Source organism: Polypterus senegalus, chromosome 3 (genome assembly GCF_016835505.1).
Source record: "Polypterus senegalus isolate Bchr_013 chromosome 3, ASM1683550v1, whole genome shotgun sequence".
NCBI classification, from domain to species: Eukaryota; Metazoa; Chordata; class Cladistia; order Polypteriformes; family Polypteridae; genus Polypterus; species Polypterus senegalus.
The window spans coordinates 57332106-57344963 of NC_053156.1; the positions used below are offsets into that span (position 1 = coordinate 57332106).

Below are 12858 nucleotides of genomic sequence, written 5' to 3' on the forward strand. Positions count from 1 at the left end.
CTAACCACTGGATCACCATTATGTCTGTCTATAATCTAACTTGCTTTTTTAACCTCTCAAATTCAAATGACACAAAGCAAGATTACATTGTGTCTGACACTACACACTGACATCAGAAGAACTTGCACACAGAGAAATGTATAAAACAACTATAATACAAAAAAATAACTATATGAGATAAAAGTAATGTTTCAGATCATAAACTCTTAGGCTAAGCTGTAAGTAATCTTTGGGACTGAAGAGACATCTTTAGATTTCAGAGTTTTTAAATTTGTGTAACACCATGTATACTTGGACAAGCGCAACATGCTCTGTGTCTGTTAGTTGTAACAGATTCCAAGTATGTCAGTTACCTCAGGAAATAAAACAAAATCCTTGCAATTGACATGACAATTATATTTTTATTTAGAAAGTTATATACATAAATTTCATAAGTTAAGACAGAGTGATTCTGGGGTGAATTTAAAGCTTAAAGGCCCAAAGTGATTAGATAATGTGAGGATGCTCTGCTCACATACACAGTGCTCTGAAGTATCCCAACGAAAGCACAGAACATGGATCTGTCGATAGACCCAACACTGAAACTCTTAAAAATGGGAAGGAATACTGAATGTCACTTTCCAATATGGAAGTGTAAAACCTAAAATGTTTGATTTACCAGTATCTTAACTGGTAGCTGAAACTACTACAGGAAGCTCCGACTGAGCCTCTGGTAGATTTGCAGGCAAGATGACAGGAATAAATATCTGAAACAAGACAAAGGTGAACAGAAGTTAAGGAACTGAAGAAAAAATGTAACCACAGCTTCACACGTGCAAAAATACGTTTTGTAAAAAAACAAAAAACAAAAACAAAACAGAACTTACAATATTTTCTTGAAAGTACAGGGTTCCAGCTATCGGGTTAGTAAAGTTTCTGCAAAGGAAACGGTGCTGATCCAGTTTTCGACTCGTGTAGAAGGCACACTCCTCATCCAATAAGACATCTGTCATTCGCTGCCTGGCTTGTGCTGAAGTGAGAGGAGGCATCTTAGACCTTGGTTGAATGACACCACCTGAAGAAAACATATTACTTAGCATAGTCCATTAAACATAAATCACAATTCCATAATGAAAAGTCAATTATTGCTGACAAAACACTTATTGCTCGTTATATTTTTCTGCTTCATATTAGTTGTCTCACTTGCTAAGATTTCAAACACTTGCTTATTTTATTCATAAACAACTGCATTTGTTTTTATCAGCATCTTATTAGCAATAAGATGCAAATAGTAAAGGAACCAGCAGTTGTCTGTCCACCTTGTTTACTTTTACACCTGCATGAAACCATTGTGTACTACTTGATTTAATAACATACTTAACAGGAAATTGAAGAGAAAAAAGTGAAGGATCAAGAATCACCCATCAGTTTTAGGCTTCAAATCATTTGGATGATATACTTAGAAAGGAAAAAAATCTGCAATATAAAAATGACCTGACATTACAGAGTTAAAATCCCAATGAACAATAAAACTAAATAAGAGCAGTTATTGGCAATGATTGCTTTCAGGACCAAAGTGGATCACACCAATCACCCCAGGTTTAGAAATAAAAGTGGAAATCGAAGACAGAAAGCCAGAGTGTTCATTTTAGATGCCAAGTATGAGCAAATGAAAATGCAGAGTAATCTAAAGAAAGAACGCATACACTTTCTCTGTGCAGTGCAGTGCAGTACAGTACATAACAATGTGCATAATCTCGTGATCAGATACTCGTTTACTGCTTCACTGCCACTGTAGTTCTGCTCATATTTTTTTTTGTACAATGAATCATACCATACAGTATATACAGCATAAACCAATCCAATTCAGTCCGAACTTACACATCACAATTTAAGAAATTCCAGTCTGGCTTCCACACCAGTCACAGCAAATGGCACTAACCCATGTTATAAATAACATTCTATTATCCCCTGATGAAGGAAATTTTACAGCAGTTAGGCTGTTAGATTTAAGTGCAGTGCTTGACATAGTTGATCATTTTGTCACTTTTTAACTCTGTTGGAACCAACATTAGTTTTATTGAATCAGTGTGCAATTTAGCAGTAATCTTTGACACTAGTGTGCTGCTTAAAACATACATTACAAAACGTTCGAAAACCATTGTGAAAATTAAGAGCTCTCTAAATATGCAGGATACTGAGAAATCATGCATTTATTTCTAGTAAAATTCATCCATCCATTCATTTACCAACACGCTGAATTCGAATACAGGGTCACGGGGGTCTGCTGGAGCCAGTCCTAGCCAACACAGGGCGCAAGGCAGGAACCAATCCCGGGCAGGGCGCCAACTCACCGCAGGAAACACACACACACACCAAGCACACACCAGGGCCAATTTAGAATCGTCAATCCACCTAACCTGCATGTCTTTGGAGTGTGGGAGGAAACCCACACAGACACAGGGAGAACATGCAAAGTCCACACAGGGAGGAAGCGAACCTGGGTCTCCTTACTGCGAGGCAGCAGCGCTACCACTGTGCCACCGTGCTGCACTCTAGTAAAATTGAGTACTGTAACGCAGTGTTCACTGGCTGTTCAAATTGTTCATAATGCAGCCTTCATCTAATTCAAGATGATGATAAGAATTATTATAAATATCAGAAAATATGAAATCATAACTCCAGTTCTCAAATCCTTGCACTGGCTTCCAGTTAAATTTCAAAATTTTAAGATTTCAAAATACTCCTTTTAACATAGTCTTAAATGGCCAAGGCCCTGCTTACTTAGCTGAACTTGTTATTACTTTAAAATCTCATGATGCTGACCTATTTAGAATTCCAAGTATTAATACAATAACAGCAGGAGGTTGAGCTTTTAGTGACAGTACCACAAAACTGTGGACTGGTCTGCCTGCTACTATAAGAAATGCCTTTTCAGTCTCAGCTTTTAAATCCAGGCTGAACACTCCCTACTTTAGTCTAGCATACCCAGACCACAGTTGATGATTAGCTGTACATACTGCATTTCTGTTTGTTAGAAATAATTTATAAAATAGTATATTATTTATATTTTGGTAGAAATGACTAATTCTTTTCTAGTCTGTTTTTTCCCTCTGTATCTTCATATACAACATGGTGCCACTGCTCTACTACCAAGCTGTTCTCTTGAGAAATTGGAAAAGTCATCTAAGATAAAGGAGTATTGAAATCATCAGATGGAAAACTTCTCTCATTAGATGTGTTGGCTTAGAATAGACTCTGCTACAGAAATGCCAAGGAGTGACCAGCTGGTTGAGGTCTCCAGGACTCTGCTGATTTCTGAATTTGTCTTTGAATTTCCCTTTTATAATTATAATCTCTTCCATTGTGAACTCGCCTTAGCTCAACAATTAATCAATTAATGGACAGATATGTTGGTCTCCATGTGTTCCATCAGTTTCTACTTAGTACAAATTAAGATGCAGAATTGTTAAAGCACAGAAAACTAATTCTGTATTATGTAATTTGTATAATTTTGTCATATAATAGAATTTGTTTCTGACTAGTTTATACATTTATTTTCAAATGTAAGAGGAAGAGGAGATTTTCCTTAGAGGATACAAATTTAAAATCGTGCCTATTATTCTGAACCCACTTTTTGCAAAATGAATGTGAGGAATTAGCCTCAGCATTAGAACTTTAGGATCCAACCCTAGTCCATTGTGGAATCCGTTGATGCAAATCCTCACCCATCATAAAATACACATACCGTATGTCATAATATACTGTTATGCTGAAGAACTTCATTACTTTGGAGTGAAGTAGTAATGCTGACAGTGCTGCTCTGTGCAATTTCATTTGAGCAAAATAAAACTAAATGGGAAGTCCCCTTATGTTAAATACTAGAAACATCAGTAACATTTAATCACTACATCTGTCTGTAACAACTCAAATACATAACTATTATTTGGACTTCCTTTCTGTTTTGCCCATTTGCCTTTCTCTTGTCAGATCTAGACACACACACAAAAGCAATATAACTAAGTAAAGTTCTTTCTTAAGAAAGTCTCTTCACATGAAGCAGTACAGCTGAGTCAAAATCAGATTCTCCATCTTCACTAGAGGCACAGAACTAAGGCAATAACCAATAAATGTAATAATTCTCTAGGTAGACTAAGTGCATGTCTCTCATTTAAACTGTCACAATTCTGTCACCTTGTGGCCAAAAGTTGGAATGTCAGTCAAATTATGTAAATGTCCATATATACCATGGTGGTGTATATTAGCACTCTGCCAGTGTCTTGTATTTTCTAATATTATATTAACACTGTATTAAGTGATAAACGGGAGGTGGCCCTTATTCATTTTTGTCAGGAACAGTAGTTAACTGTAGTTATCCACAATCGGTGTACTGCATGTAACTTAGATTCTGGCCAGACACAATTAGCCTTTTACTGACTGTTAAAAGACAGCATACTGTTTATTGTAGATGAGGTGATTTGTGACAAAAAAGTTAGGGATAGTGTGTTTGCTTCCATTACAAATATGCCCCTCTTGGATACATCAAGTGTTTGAAAGCTGGACTTTCTTGCTAACAATCTTTGGGAAAAGCTTTAACCTTAATTGCTGTTGACAAAATGAATAGATCATTGCAACATTGCACAGCTATATCTCCATGCAAGATTTTGTTGATGCAGTGCACTTACAGGAAGAACTTCATGGGATTAAATAGATGGGAGGATATATTTATGGGTGCGGTGAATTTTAAAAGACTGTTCCTTTTTTTCTGACAAACATGAACTTGATTTGCAAATGGTTAACCTTTAGGTTATCAACAATGCACTAGTTATTTTAGGTTCAGCACAACGTAGCTGATAACTAGGCTAAATTATTCTTCATATGCAGTTTTTACATTGCTTTGTTATCACTCTGTCCAAATTGGTGAGCAGAAACATATCATGGACACAGTTATAGTACAAGTACTGTAAATTTAATTTCTGTAACTTCCAGCAAGCAGCACTGCCCATTTTGCCAGCTGCTCACTGACACGTCAGCAGAACAAACTGACATAATGATGTTTGATGGTGCAGCAAAGAACGGATCCTAAATCCTTTTCTGTGAACCCTGCAAGGAAATTGTGTCTTACTGGCATGAGTGTCAAAATAAATGGAGATGGCAGAGTACATACAGGACAAACATTTTATGGCAGATGTCTGTTTTGTATGCAGCATTTTCTTACACTTGAACTCAATGAATCTAAAATTACAGGGGTCAGTTGTAATTTGTTGGCGACTTAGTTGAGCATCTTTCTGCATTCAAGGCAAATCTAGAGATTTTCTTATACAACCTAAAGGCAACGAAATTACAGCACTTTCCATAGCTTAGATACTTTTGAGCATGACAGAATTTCTTAAACAACTGACAGAGGTTTGCAGAGAGATTCCAAGATACCATTATTCATACCAAGATGTTGCAGTTTGACAATGATCCATTCTCCTTCATATCGGAGTCAAGCATCTGTGTCAAAACCAAGGAAGCACGTCCACAGATTGATGAGAGCTCACAACAAGTGGAATAAGTTGACGTGTAGTCACCCTTTGTCTTAAGGCAGCACTTGCAGTCTGAGGGTGCAGTGGGTCTTTGGACTACTCAGGTCAATTAATATCAATACCCAAATATGAGAAAACCAGCCTTGCTAGTTTTGACAATGCTTGGAGCCATTCACATTTGAGAGCCAACATTTTTCTCATATGAATGTTATTAAAATGAGCACACATTGCCAAGGTGTATCATTTTCTAAGGATTGCCCTCACTTCATGAGCCAAGCTGTAATTTCTAAGTGCAATTGAGTGTATGTTTATAAGTAGTTCTACCTGTACTATTCCAAAGTTAATCTGCTACCTATGGTGTTTTTAATGAAGAATACCATATATAATGTTATTGTATGTTCAGATCTTCTTGATAACATGCTTAGATTCTGTTCTGTGCAATAAAATACGGACTCATTTTAACCCGTGTTTATCTACTTTTAAGATATAATTTATATTTCGTTTTAATTTTATTTTTTATATTTTTTAGTTCTTATTTAGTTTTTTTTTTTTTTTTTTTTACCATTTTCTAATTTTAATATTTAGTTTTAGCGTTCTATCATCTTCTAAATTTAGTTTTGGTTTGTTTTTACTTTTTAGTTTGTCAGCATTTACTGATTTTTAACATTTTTGTCACATATTTATTAGTGTTGTATTACTCACCAAAAATTTACACACAGACACAATTTTCTCCAAGTATAAAAATATTTTTCAAATTAGTTGTCAAATTATAATTCATGGTGTACCTATCAACATAAAAAATAGAATTCAATTTTGTCTTGATAATTTGAAAGTTCTAGGATTTCCTGTATAATCAAAAAAGGCAAGAATTAAATAAGTGTGCTCTAATGTCATTTGTTACCTTAACCAGCAACAAGGTTTAAGCAAACGTTTATTTAATTTCAAAAACAAATTTGTTACTTTTTAGATTTCCTATGCAAGCAGTAAGATAACCACACACATTTTATATTATTCTGATATCTCCTGATGCAATGTCATCTACCCATTTAGGTGTATTTTTTCAGAGAATTCTTATCTTTTAAATACTACTGAAATCACTACTTAATATATGTTGATAATAGCAATATCAGAAATGGAGATTAGTTTTTTCCATGTATATACTGAATTTCTACAAGTATACCATTTATGTTAAATACTGAACATCTGCTATAGCAACATCTAGATCTTTCACTTAATAAGCAATAAGCAAAACCTTGGAAGCTTCTTGTAAGCCTAACCTGGGAAGATGTAATTTAACAACACATGGAGGAATAAACATATTTTGGCAATTTAGATGGTTTAATGACACACTTATAAAATCCAGTAATTAAACACTATCTGCACATTCAAGTTATGCACACTCAGTCCACATACACATGGGGGAACCATTCAAGCTCCATACAGACGCAGGTCAGGTTAGCAATTTCTATATTGCCTTTTGAATGCACTGAGCACTTCATAAACAGTCAAAGGAATAAAACAGAAAAAAAGCAAAGATTAATAACGCATGATAAAAACTTTTACAACTTAAAACTGCTGAGCCAAGCATATTCAAGTCACAATGTCTACATACAGGAGTCCTTTAATGTTAATTAAAGTGAGCAAATCAAATAAAATACTGGCAAAAATATTTTAAAATCTACTATCATCTTAGTCCTACAGATTTGTTTTCAGTGTTTAGCCAACTAAAAAGTGTTGGTAAACTAGAGTGGTAAAGAAATAAGGGACCTGCCACTCCATGGAGACCAATGACTATCATCAAGGAACACTACTGTATGTGATGTTGACTACATAGTAATCGATTTCCACCACTCGTGTAAACTAGTACAACAAAGTTATACTTAAACTTGTACTTCATTTCAGAAAACAGGAAAAAGGTAGTAGCATATTTCATTAGAATCCTCCTAATTAAAACTCCCTCAATTATTTTTCAGCTTCCCATCTTTACTATAGTATGTCAGACATCACAGCTTTGTAGAACAATTCATGGACGCCATAGAGGTGTGAGGTACACTCATTCTAACTACTTGTGAAATTAATATGCATTATCACAGATTATGTGAATAAAGTACTTGTGGAGGTGGAGACAATAAATAAGGTCAGCCATTTGAAATGAAAAACTGCTTATGGTGGTACGAATCAGTTAAAATGTGGTTACTGGTTATCTTTAAAGATACAATATTCTACAAAGTGAAGAATATTGGACTCTCAGAATTAACAGAATAATAATCCTTAAAGCAAATAAATGAATAATTAACAAATTTACATTTTACCATTTAATGCCAAAACGGCGAGCAAAATGTGTTTTATGTTGGAATACTTTGGCTTTCACTACTACTCATTATTTTTACTATTATTTTTACTATCCTTCTCTGTGATGAAAAAGGGAAAAGCTACAGTTTTCCTTATTACTTTGTTTCTGATATGAAGATTTGTTATCAGACCACACGGACCAGTGTACCCACACAAATTTTTTTTTTTTTTTTTAAAATCACCATACCTTCATTCAGTGAAAAGGCTGCACAAGACTGTAATGCTGAACAGCCTGATGCAACGTTCTCTGCGTCAGTCAAAGAAGGTGATCCTGAAGATCTAAAAGGTACTGGATTAGAGGCAAACCGTTCTTTTTCCACAGCAATAGATGACTGAGAAAAAGCAGAATTCTGTGAAGCTTGGGTCTGTGGAACTGCTACAACAGGAAGGGGTAGTGGCCCACATACTTTTCCACCTTGAGAAAACATAATAACAGATTCTCTGTGTACAGCCTGGAAAAAAGGAGGAGGAACTGAAGGGACAGCTTGATTTTGTTGTGAATGGGACTTCTCTTTATGTTGGTAATCTGTAAGCTCCTTGTCCATTGGGGATTTCTGAAAAGAAAAAGAAAAATGTGAGCTTAAACTGACTTCAGAATAAAACAGATTTATGCCAAATTAACATAATTTAAAACTTGACCTCCAGTGTAAAACAACATTTTAGATTAATTGCATGGGCATCCCTGTACCCCAGTTGGTAGTGCTGCTGCCAAACTGACTCCATGTCCAAAGTCTGAATCCTGGACACAAGAATTTTCATTGATCCAAAAAGCAACATTGAGTAGAGTTATCACATGCTCCACCTCCTCAGCTTTGCTGCCTAGCAGAGCAGACTGCTCTCTACAAGTGCCAAATAGCAACCAAGAAGGACGTATCCCCGCTTTAAATTCAGACCAATTTTGACACTTTTCAAACAGCTAGAATAAAATAATGTTTAGCTAAATAATAAATGAAAAAAAGCTTAAATTCTCCTTTGCCGAGTCCCTTTATAATTATGAACGTCAACACAGCTTAGAGGAAATTTATTCAGGTTTTGTTTGCATCAAGGTTAAAGCTTGGTAATCAATATAACCTGTCATTTTACCTTCTTTGGAAGTTTGGTTCTTTGCAGTGCAACGTCCAACTCAACTTTTTATAACCTTCTTCATGAAAACAGTTTGAGTGTTTTTAAATATGCCAAATTATTTCCTTTTTGACTTTCACACACCTCACCACTGCATCATTGACTTCTACGACTGTTGGTGTAGTAACTAAAGTACTGTATTCTCAGAAAGGGCCCTCCCGTTTACAAAGAATTATTTGCTGCATGTCCATGTTAAAAGAAAACGTTATGTAGAGTGACATATTGGACCTAAAAAAAGGACAAGTAGCCAGAAATATATTTAATTTAAAAAATTTTAATGTTTTCCCATCCATTTGTGATCAAATCTACCAGAGTCTAATCTGAAAGTATCAGACAAGTGAGAAAGCAAAAGCAGACAGCAAAGACAAGAAAATGTTTAGGCTAGCAGTAATGGAGTCTGATGAGGAATGCTCACTATTAATTCAATATCGTAATTCAACAAGTTCTACAGTTCCATTTGTTTACCATGTTACATGCCAATTTGTCATTTTTGGTTGCAATTTTTACAGAAAGCTACTTTCCTTGTCATCAACCAATTTCACTTCAAATATCACTGCAAATTTAAACTGCGGGATTTTTACAATATATATAAATATATATATATATATATATATATATATATATATATATATATATATATATATAAATATATATATATATATATATATAAATATATAAATATATATATATATATATATATATATATATATATATATATATATATATATATATATATATAATATATATATATATATATATAAATATATATATATATATTTTTTTAATTGTGTGAACTTGATGGTGGACCCAATGCATCTGCCTTCCCTCGGGTTCTTCTCTAAACATGCATAAGATACTTTTCAAGTCGTTTTTTTTTTTTTTAGTTAAAATATTTGTAAAATGGTTTCTGAACGTTAGCAAAACAAACCTCAAGGTAAGCTTCAAAAAGAGTGGGCATAAAGCAAACTTTAATGAGAGTTTTGAAACTAAGTGGCTAATTGGCATTACATGTCACGTTTTAATAACCAATTACTGTAAGGTTGTCTATGGTGCTGGACTTGTCTTTTATCCACAACAAATAAGCTCAACTTGGCATTTACTTTACTGGGTACAGATGTCTGTTTATCATCTCAATCAAGAAAATCCATATTGGAGAAATCCAAAACAGCAAGTATGTATAACAGATGATACAACACTTAAATTATACTTCATGTTTTCACGATAAACATGCCAATTTTTTTCAATGCTGGTCTGACAATAAAATTCAAAATTTCTACCCAACATACAGAAAGCTCCTAAATGTAGTAAGGGTGCCAAAAGCAAATAAAATAAATAGAATGGTCTAACTTGGGCAATGCAAAGAAAAGAAAATTGACCTTGTAAAAAGACAGATCTGGTAAATGAGAGCCAAAATTAATTAGAAAATCGATTACTGTACTTGAATGAGACAAAAGACTTAAAAAAATATTACAGCTGACAAGATGGTTATTGGCCTGACAGTACCAGGGAAGCCTAATAGACATTTTGTAATTTTGCAGCATAGGGTGCAGTTTTTGGAATAAGGTATATATATTTTTTTTTAATACAGAGCAGGGATTCAGTAGAAGCTACCAGCACAGTGCACTATAGTTAGAAGACCCCAAACTGTGCTGTTTATTCTTTACAGTTACTCTAAAATTGTTTTCAAACAAAAAAAGCCTAGGATGGAGAGTTCATACTCAGTACTCATCAGTCTTAGCCAAGCAGACACACTACCTTAAAAAGTGTGGTAAGTCTATATATAATATTGAGTTCTTTCTAAACACATAGTGTGCTGAAACAAGCTAAAATTTTGGGTTGTGTCAACATAAATGTAATTTTGCACTCCACAGAATATTGAATCATTAGGCTTGTTTGGTTACCTAGGTTGTCAAGACAACAAGGCACAGAAGTAATGCCTTTGGCCAAAGAGACATTCTGAGTCAAAATGAAAAAAATGAAATATAGTTATGAGCTTTCGGGAGTTCAGAAATTAAGCAAACACCAGCTGAGTCTGACTATTGTGCAACTGTTGAATGTTGGAATTGACAAAACATGCCTGTAATGTTCCTCTTGCGCCTTACAGCTTATTGAATAATGCAGTCACACTCACTCTCTTAAGGCAAGAAATAAATCTGCTTTTCAAAATAATTAAATAAGCGATCGATAGATAGATACTTTATTAATTCCAAGGGGAAATTCACATACTCCAGCAGCAGCATACTGATAAAAAAACAATATTAAAATTATACTATAATAAGTATAACAGTAGGGGCACAAGGTGCTGAAGATAATTGGTTACTATAAAACAGTTTTTGGAAGAATGCCATTTTAAGGCTAACTTTTATTATGCACATGAAGAACGAATTAGCAGATTTGTTCAGAATTTTCTTGTTCCAGAGTTTCAGGTGTTTGTAATCCAGTTGTTGCTTTCATTGAGAGATAAAGCAAGGTTACATAATTACAGAAAGACAGGGGCTTCACAAAAGATAACCAAATCTGTTACAGCCCCATTCTCCAGGTGATAGGTCCAGAGGTCTATAACTACAGGACCAACATTAAGGTTCTCCTAGGGCCACTACTACTTTGAGATTTTTTTAACCCTGCCTGGGTGTCCACCCAAAGTCTGGAGAGGAGAAAAAAAAAACAGTAGTAATATCTCATCCACATATTTTAATAGTTGCCTAAGTGCCTAGTGAAAACTAGTCAGTTTTAATTGAGCCTTGAAAATTTTCATTACCCAAGTCTAGGGGAATTTCTTCATAGGACACAAAGGTAGATATTAAAACAAACAAATAAATAAAAGCAGTGTCTAGTGATCTTGAGCAAAGTTCAAGAATGTAAAGAATTTGAACACATTAGAAGGATACCATGTTTCCCCAAAAATAAGACAGGGTCTTATATTAATTTTTGCTCCAAAAGATGCACTAGGGCTTATTTTCAGGGGATATCTTATATTTATTCATGTACAACAACATACATTTATCCAAATACATTCATGTCATCTTCTTCTGGAATATGGTCATAACTCTCCACATTCAAACCCTGAATTTCAGCCCGAATTTCTTGCTACTCCAGCTGCTTATAGGATCCTCTGGGATCGATGTGCAGGCTTCAGTGTTTCATGAACGGTTCGATGTGGTGAAGCAAAATGGCGACATACAAATGAATTTGTGGTGCTTTGATATTCCCCAAAGTAATGGCACGATACATTTTAAAAGTCTCTTTTTTTTTTTTTTTTGCACCTTTACAATACAATCAGAATGTACGGTGGAGTATTTGAGCAACAGAGAAAAAAAAATAAGGACATAATGAAAATGTGTATTTTGTGATTAAAGGGGAAATTTCAGCTTTAAACTCGTAGTTTACTTTATCATTAAAGTAGACTGTCGTAAACGTCATGTTAAAATTGACCCAGCTGTTAAATCGCTACGTGCTTCTGGGGTTTCCCCCTGATCTGACAGCAGCGGCAAGCAGCATCGCCACACAGAAAACATTAAATTTATAAAATTCCAGCTCTCTGCATATTCAGAATTCTTATATTTATACTTGATATCACTTTCATGATGAAATGAACTAATATGTATGTTACATTTTACAGATAAATTGTTAACTTTGCTTAAATAATGAATACTGGTAACAGTTACACATACTGTATGGGGTGGCATGGTGGCAGAGTAGTAGCGCTGCTGTTTCAAAGGGAGTCACATCCCTTGTGATCCCTGCCTGGAGTTTGCATGTTTTCCAGGTAGGTTTCCACAGTGTGCTCAGTTTTCCATCCAAAGACAAGAAGATTTGGAGATTTGGTGAAGCTACAATGACACCAGTGTATTGTGTGTGTTTGTGTTCAGCTTGTGAA

The 12858-nt window shown here is 34.7% G+C and overlaps 1 protein-coding gene across 2 annotated transcripts in view; it reads right to left on the bottom strand.

The window, feature by feature from the left end:
• Positions 1 to 381: 381 nt before the first annotated feature.
• The window catches only part of LOC120525179 (trophinin associated protein), a 76810-nt gene continuing 64333 nt past the window's right edge, over positions 382 to 12858 (bottom strand). The window contains exons 12-14 of one of the 2 annotated variants that reach the window (XM_039747270.1): positions 8047 to 8413; positions 867 to 1009; positions 382 to 746 (exon numbers count right to left, since the gene is read on the bottom strand). In XM_039747270.1, coding sequence (XP_039603204.1) covers positions 666 to 746; positions 867 to 1009; positions 8047 to 8413 — 591 coding nt within the window. In that variant the 3' untranslated portion in view covers positions 382 to 665. Of the gene's footprint in view, positions 747 to 866; positions 1055 to 8046; positions 8414 to 12858 lie in introns of both variants that reach the window. The other variant, XM_039747269.1, reaches the window with a different exon arrangement.